Below are 8,101 nucleotides of genomic sequence, written 5' to 3'. Positions count from 1 at the left end.
CTAAAATTCAAAATAAACTCATATAAGATTATATACACATTCAACTATTTTTAATTTACCCCTCAATCACTAAAACTGTATTTATTTATAGATATTCAAACTCAAATTGTAAAAGTATGATTTATTATCATGTTTGATAATTAAAAACAAGAACTAAAATTTTAGGTCTAGAAAACATAATTTAAGTTCCTTTAGGCAGCGTTTGATTTATGTATCTCTTGAGACAGAGACACATAGACATAGACACAAATTATTAGTGTTTATGTATTGTGTTTGGTAAACATTAAACAAAACACAATAAAATTAAAAAGAATCTATATTATTCTTATAAAAAAAAAAAGATTTCAGCCATCATTGCTACCACTATCATTCACCATCTCTACCACTATAGATTCATCATCACACACAATTCACCACAAATCAATCACCAAAAATTTTATAAAAATCAATAAGAATTTTTTTTTCAACAAAAAAACAAAAAATGAGGAGAAAATAACTAAAGAACAAACTGTGAAAAGAGAAGAACCAAGGTAGAAGAAGAGACGACAATGACAAACTCGAAGAAGAAGAGGGAGAGGATCTGAACAAAGAAGGAGATATAGCGGTGACGGTGGATCTGAACGAAGGAAGAGAAGAGTCGCGGCGTGCGGATCTGGACGGAGGAGGAGACACCGCGGTAGCGCTCGGATCTGGATGCAGTGGGAGACGCAGTGACGGCGGCACGCAGATCTAGGCGAAGGGGAAAACGCGGCGGCAACGGCAGTGGATTTGGACGAGGAGATGCAATACTGACAACAAATCTCTGTGTCTCATTATTTTGGAAGTACACTGAATGCATGTATTTTGTGTATATTTGTATACTAATATATCCATCAAAGATTTGTGTCTCAACAAACAAACATAGGACATGTTTTAATGTGTCCATGTCTTTGTCTCTGTGTCTTTAAAATCAAACGCTGCCTTAATACTTCTAGAATGTGGGAACACAGAGGACTAAAAATTTTGGAGACGAAAATTAAAATTTTAATAATATTTATTTTCAAAAATATCTTCATTTTAATTTTTTAAATTCTGATTCTATCTTTAGTTGAAAATAATTAAAACTTTTCTCTCCATATTTATCTTAAACATAAAAAAAATATTGAAACATAACTCAATATTATACATTATACATCTTAAATCAAACACTATAAAAACCTAATTAAGTGTCTATTTCTTAATTTTTTGTTTTTTAGTATCTGTCTCCCACTCGATCTTTTTTTAAACCTGTCACTCTTGTTCCATACATACAATATATCCTTATCAGAAAATTAACTTTTTATTAAGTGAATCACTCTCATTTACCTCATTTTTTGAATTAAGTAGGTTTATAATTATAATAGAATTATTTAATTATAAGATATTAAAGTATTTAATAATATTTATATGTTTTCATGAATGACACTTAAACAATGTCTCTATTTATAACGAAAGTGTAAAGCTTTCAAATAAATAATAAGCACGATGTTACTTGATATCCTGGAAGTAGAAGTAGTACTCTTGAAATGATATAAACGATATTTATAGTCTTGCGCAACCGTAAAGGGTGAACCAAAACACACGAGAATGTGTTTCAAATTGCAACTATAATTTGACCGCTACAATAATTTTCACATAATGTGATAATCTTGCGAGTTGCGACTATAATGTGGTCATAAAAACCGATTACCTGAATGTAGCAGTGTCAATTATTGAACCCAAGACTTCAGGGTTCAGCCTGCAAATCTAAAATTACAAAAACATTTTATAAGACCCTGGCCCTAACCAAGTTTCAACAAAAAATTAGGATAGGGCCTAAAAGCCCTAAAATTAACTCCACTCAGCCGCCCAAAGTGAGAATCGGGGTCTAAACTCCGAAGTCCGAACCCCTAAAAAAAGAGACCAACAAAAAGTCAAAAACACCCAACTTCAAAACCGAATCTCTCCGAAACCGGTTTTCTTCTACACCTCGAGTTTTGTTTTTCTCTCCAGGTAACGTCTTTTGTTATTTGCTTCTTCAGCTCATGCTAAAAGAGTAAACGAGGATTTTTTTTTTGTTTTTAAAATTGGAAATTTCGTTTTTGGGAACATAACTGGAATTATGGTTGTTAATTTTTCTTTTTATTTTTGAATTGATGTTATAATTGGTGATTCTATTTGGTTAAGTTGGTTGATTGCTCCTAGATCTGAAAGGATTTGACAAGGTTTATGCAGTTTGACTTTTTTTGTAGTTGGTAATTTTTGTTTGGTGAATTATATAGTAAAGATGTGTTGTGATAAAATTAAATGAGGTGGATGACCATTATTTTATATGGGTGGTTTATATTTACAATGTTGAAAGTTGAAGATATCAAAAGAGAATGAATTTAATGATGGTTGAAAAAGAATACCTTTTGTATGTATAAATAGAGGAAGTGAACGTATGAAATAACACACATCAATAACAATAATCTTCTCTCTTTATATATTGTCTATCTACAAAATTTTTCTTCTCTATTTTCATAAGTTACTAATATATAATAATAGTAAATATATAAGTTATTTCTATTAATATAATGAGATAAATATATTAGTAAATATCAAAACTAGAGTCTTCTATTTTATATCTTTTATTTATTTATTCTATAAGACGTTATCAGCACGAAACTCTAACGAAATTTTAGGAAGACTTCAGGTAACAAATTTTTATTATGTCGAATCTCTTTCATCTTAAATATAATGTTTTTGATATATCTGAAAATAATTATTTATCATGGATACTAAATGCTAAAATCCATCTTGATTCAATAGATCTTGGAGATACCATTGAGGCTGTAAATAATACATCCCAGAAAGATAAAGCCAAAGCTATGATTTTCCTTTGTCGTCATCTTAACGTATGATTGAAAAATGAATATCTCATATTAAAAGATCTTGCATATCTGTGGAAAGACCTTGAAGAAATGTACAATCATAAAAAAACGGTGATACTTTCTCAAGCCCGATATGAATGGACGCACTTGCGTCTACAGGATTTTAAATCCATAAATGAATATAATTCTGCATTGTTTCGAATCACCTCACGAATGAAATTATGTGGGAAAAAGATAACTGACCATGATATGTTGGAGAAAATTTTCTCAACCTTCTATGCCTCGAATGTGCTCCTGAAGCAGCAGTATCGAGAAAAAGGATTTAAAAAATATTCTGAGTTAATTTCTTACCTTCTTGTTGCTGAACGCAACAATGAGTTGCTATTGAAAAATCATGAAGCGCGCCCAACTGGCGCCGCCCCATTTTCTAAAAGAAATGCAGCAAATTACCCCAGAAGAGGTAGAAGATGTAAATGGCAAGGTTTTAATAACAAGAAAAATTATGGAAGGAAAAGAAATTATGTTCACAATAAAGGATCTCACCAGAAGTGGGATAAAGAAAGAAACAATGGGCAAAGTAAATCAATTGAGGATAAATGCTTCCGTTGTGGTGGAAAGGGCTATTGGTCTCGTACCCCAAGGCACCTAGTTGATCTTTATCAAGCATCCTAAAAAAGGAATGACAAAGGAAAGGAAACAAATTTTGTTTCGAATGATGAAAATTCTACCACTCATTATGATGTATCTAATTTCTTTAAGGATTCTGAAAAAAATATTAACTATTTGATCAATGATGGAATAGTTTGATACATGTATGTGTTTGTTAAGTATTCATGTGAATAATTTTACTGTGCATGTACTTCTATTCATTTTATTATTATTATCATTTGTTTTTGAAAAAAAATGGCAAAGACATATTCTGAAGATATTTGCCTTGCGGATAGTGCAAGTTCGCACACTATTCTTAAAAGTGATATATATTTTACCCTTCTTGTGCCAAAAAAAGAATGTGTTAATACTATTATTGGCTCAAGCAATATGATAGAAGGCTCCGGAAGAGCTATAATTTTGTTTCCTGGAGGAACAAAATTCATAATAAATAATGCACTGTTGTCTACCAAGTCTCGAAGAAACTTGTTGAGCTTTAAAGATATTCGCCGAAATGAATATCATATTGAGACTCTGAATGAGGGAAATCATGAGTACTTATGTATTACAGCTCATGATTCAAATAAGAAAGTTATATTAAAAAAATTATCCTCACTTTCATCTGGGTTATATTATACCAAGATTAGTGCAATTGAATCACATGCCATTGTAAACCAAAAGTTTACTAGCCCAAATGAGTTCATAACTTGGCACGACGGATTGGGTCATCAGAGAACAACCATGATGCAGAGAATTATTGAAAACTCCCATGGACATTTACTAAAGAACCGAAGATTCTAAAAACTAGTGAATTTTGTTGTGCTGCATGTTCTCAGGAAAAGTTAATTTTAAGGCCATCACCAGTAAAGATTGGATTTGAGTCCTCTGAATTCCTAAAAAGGATTCAAGGTGATATATGTGGACCTATTCATCCACCATGTGGATCTTTTAGATATTTTATGATCCTAATAGACGCATCTTCGAGATGGTCACATGTGTGCTTATTGTCTTCTCGCAACCTGACGTTTGTGAGATTACTGGATCAAATTATTCGACTAAAAGCACAATTTCCAGAAAATCCAATCAAAATAATTCATCTTGATAATTCTGGTAAATTTACTTCCCAAGTTTTTGACGCTTATTGTATGGCTAATGGAATAAGTGTTGAACATCCAGTAGCCTATGTTCACACACAAAATGAGTTAGCATAATCACTTATTAAACGCCTCCAATTGATTGCTAGACCCTTACTTATGAGAACAAATCTCCCAACTTCGGTTTAGGGGCATGCTATTTTACATGCCGCAACACTTATTCGTTTTGAGGCCAACGAGTAGAGGTGGAAACAGGCTAGGCTTTACTCTTAACAGGCCAGGCCTGTAATAGAGTATGTTGGCCTTAGCCTGGCCTGTAGCCTGGTATAGACTTTTTAATGAGTATCGAGCCTTGCCTGTTGTTAAATCTGGCCTGGCCTGAAGCCTGTTAATAGGCCTTTTTTTAATAATAATTAAATTTAAGATATAATTTAATTTTTAAAATTATAAAATATAAAATAATAAATTTATGAATAATATTGATACAAAATAAAGACAAAATATCAATAAATAATTATTATTAATTAAAAAAAAGATAATATATATGAATATATTCCCACTTGACTACTTCCAAAATATGTAACATATCAAAAGAAAAAGAGTTCATCAATATCAAGAGTTGTAACAAACCAACTAAATATAACATCAAATAAAAACTAATAACTACTTGAATCAAAATACAGTAAAGAAAATGTTGGACAATTAATCGATTAATCCTCCAAGCTTGCAAGTGATTTAATCTTCCTGTTCCAACACCTTGAAAGAAAAAAAAACATACACATATCATTAGATTTTTAAATAATATAAATGCAACAAATACTTTTTTATTAGTACAAAAGAGAATGTTCAAAATAAAATTGTGGTCATAATCTTAGTATAAGTGATATGATACTTCATTTATATATCATGAAAATTCAACTTTATTATTCTAACTACTCACATCATACCAATATCAGTGTTTTCACATTTAAAAAGAGAAAATATTTTCTATAACATAGGTACTTAATCAAAAAGAGAAAATTAGAAAGTTAATTTTTACCTTTGGTTTTTTCTTCAAACCATACTTGTTCCGAAGCCAATCTCCTCCACAAATGAGAGCTTCAATGGACTCTTGATTTAGTCGAGAAAGATATTCATCGATAACTCTTCCTCCAGCACTAAATGAAGACTCTGAAGCCACCGTTGAGACAGAAATTGCTAATATGTCCGCTGCCATTTTAGATAAAACCTTGAATTTCAAGCTATTGTTTTTCCACCACTCCAAAGCACTAAAAGACTTAGAATTGCCTTCAGGAATGTAAGCACTCTCATCAAGATCAACTTCTAATTCTGATTTTGTTGGATGAATGGCTTCTTTTTCTCGAACCATATTCAACATTTCATCAATTCTACTAATTTCAGAACTAACCACATTAGAAGAAGCAACTAGACTATTAGTGTTAACTCCACTTGTTATTGTCTCACCATGATATTTTTCAGCATATTCATCATACATTTCTTGCAATGTATTCTTCACTTTTTCAATATTTTCAGCAGCCACATGCTCAGGTTTGTAAATTAAAGGAAAACAGAATTTAATAACATGTAATTTGCACCTAGGATCCAAAACACAAGCAAGAGACATTACCATATTGCATTCTCCCTAATATTTGTCAAACTTTTCTTTCATTGAGGTTGCCATTTCTCTCATGAAGGAATCTCTATCTTCAATAGCATCATCAATTACTTGTTTCACTCTCCAAACTTCAGGAAGGTACAAGTTTGCAGTAGGATACTCAGTACCAGAAATGACATGAGTAGCAAGATTAAAAACTTTTAAAAGTTTGCAAATCTTCTCAACTTTTCTCCAATGCTCTGATGATGGTTCGTAATTGTAGTGAGGTTCTCTTTTTTTATACACAAGAAACACATATTTAAACTTCAAAGCCACAGATAACATGTTGTAAGTAGAATTCCATCTTGTGGGATAATCAATGATGAGTTTTTTCTCCTTCAAACGCTTATTTTCAGCAATCTCAATAAATGTTTTAAATCTTGAATCATTAAAATTAACATACTTGACACTCTCACGAACTTTATGAATAATACCTTTAATTTTACCTAGCCCATCTTATACCAACAAATTCAGAATGTGTGCACAGCACCTAACATGAAACAAACTACCACCAACAGGCAATGAGTTGTTATCTGAAATAGTATCCTTAAGAGCCCTTAGACATTAATCATTATAGGAAGCATTGTCAACAAATAATGAGAAGACTTTATTTTCAATTTCCCAAGTCTTCAAACACTTGAAAATGGCATCCGCAACATCAATGCCACGTCTAGGAGCAAGTACCTGAACAAAACTCAAAACCTTTTTTTGAAGATTCCATCCTGCATCAATAAAGTGACCTGTGATAACCATATATTCAACAATTTGATGGCTTGATCTCCACATGTCAGTTGTCAAACTTATCTTCCTAACACCTTGTAACAAAGCCTTCAATTGTTTTTTTTAGCCTCATAGATTGCCAAGCAATCACTTCGAGCAGTTTTTACGAGAAATTTTATGAAATTCAGAATTGGCATATTGGAAGTCCCTCGTCCAAACTTCATCCTCAACAATGCTGAAAGGATAGTCATGAACCATAATTACTGTAGCAATTATTTGTCTCATCTTCTCTTGAGAATATCTTGCACCTGGTGTCACAAAGGGATTAACACTTGAATTAGAAGGTTGAAATGGAATCAATGGTTGCTTCTTTTGTGCAGCAACATGCAATCTCCTTTGTAAGCAACTACTAGAATGCCTCCATAAATGTGAAGTACTAGCTCCTTTTCCAGCATAAGAAAACATTGATTTGCAATACTTGCAAATAGCTTTTGTACCTTCAGAACTTTCAACTTGATCAAAATCATCCCAAATTGGTGAAGTTTTCTTCCTTTTTTTTGTAACAATAGTTTCATTACTACCATTTTCATCCGTGACTGGTTGATTTGTAATAGTTGTTGTGTGTGTTGGTACAATGCCAGTGTCTATTGTTGGTATTGTTGGTACTGACTGATTAATTTCTTCTCCATTTAAAGAAATAGAATTGGCCAATGGATTACTTGGAGTTACAGATTCAGCCATTTCTAAAGCTTATTATAATGCCTAAACAAAAATTAACAAACATTATCTCATGATTTTTTTGGCTTTCATCGTATCAATGGCATAAAGTAAGAACCTTTTAATAAAGAAAAAAAATTGATAAAATTTTATATTCAAAAAAGTAGAAATAATATCACAACACAAACAAAAAAATCGAACTAAAAAGAAGATCTTTGACAAAATAAAACCCTAATTGATGAAAAATATTTAATATTATAACAACAAATATAAAAAATAACAAAATAAAAAATAATGACATGAGAAAGAAGAAGAAGTACTTGCAGTCAAAGGAAGACAAGATGAAGAGGATGGTAGATTGGTAGCTGGTAGTGGTAGGAGCGTGTAAAGTGGAGAAG

General features: G+C 31.7%; 1 protein-coding gene across 1 annotated transcript; it reads right to left on the bottom strand.

Moving 5' to 3' along the window:
- Window positions 1-6,254: 6,254 nt before the first annotated feature.
- Window positions 6,255-7,727, bottom strand: LOC140174301 (zinc finger BED domain-containing protein RICESLEEPER 2-like). Its single transcript, XM_072198727.1, has 4 exons — window positions 7,206-7,727; window positions 6,904-7,094; window positions 6,757-6,822; window positions 6,255-6,645 (listed from the first exon to the last, which is right to left on the bottom strand). Exons 1-4 carry the CDS (start codon window positions 7,725-7,727, stop codon window positions 6,255-6,257), a joined length of 1,170 nt encoding a protein of 389 aa, XP_072054828.1.
- Between the last annotated feature and the right edge of the window lie 374 nt (window positions 7,728-8,101).

Source organism: Arachis hypogaea, chromosome 7, assembly GCF_003086295.3.
Source record: "Arachis hypogaea cultivar Tifrunner chromosome 7, arahy.Tifrunner.gnm2.J5K5, whole genome shotgun sequence".
Taxonomy (NCBI): Eukaryota; Viridiplantae; Streptophyta; class Magnoliopsida; order Fabales; family Fabaceae; genus Arachis; species Arachis hypogaea.
This window is presented reverse-complemented; position numbering and strand designations above follow the sequence as displayed.

What these genes read in the sequence shown, in the direction of transcription:
- LOC140174301 (XM_072198727.1), bottom strand. Translation starts at nt 7,727, where the DNA reads ATGGCTGAATCTGTAACTCCAAGTAATCCATTGGCCAATTCTATTTCT. An exon ending in TCAGCATTGTTGAGGATGAA is followed by an intron (nt 7,095 to 7,205) that starts GTTTGGACGAGG and finishes AAACAATTGAAG; the next exon opens with GCTTTGTTACAAGGTGTTAG. An exon ending in GTTGCGGATGCCATTTTCAA is followed by an intron (nt 6,823 to 6,903) that starts GTGTTTGAAGAC and finishes TTAATGTCTAAG; the next exon opens with GGCTCTTAAGGATACTATTT.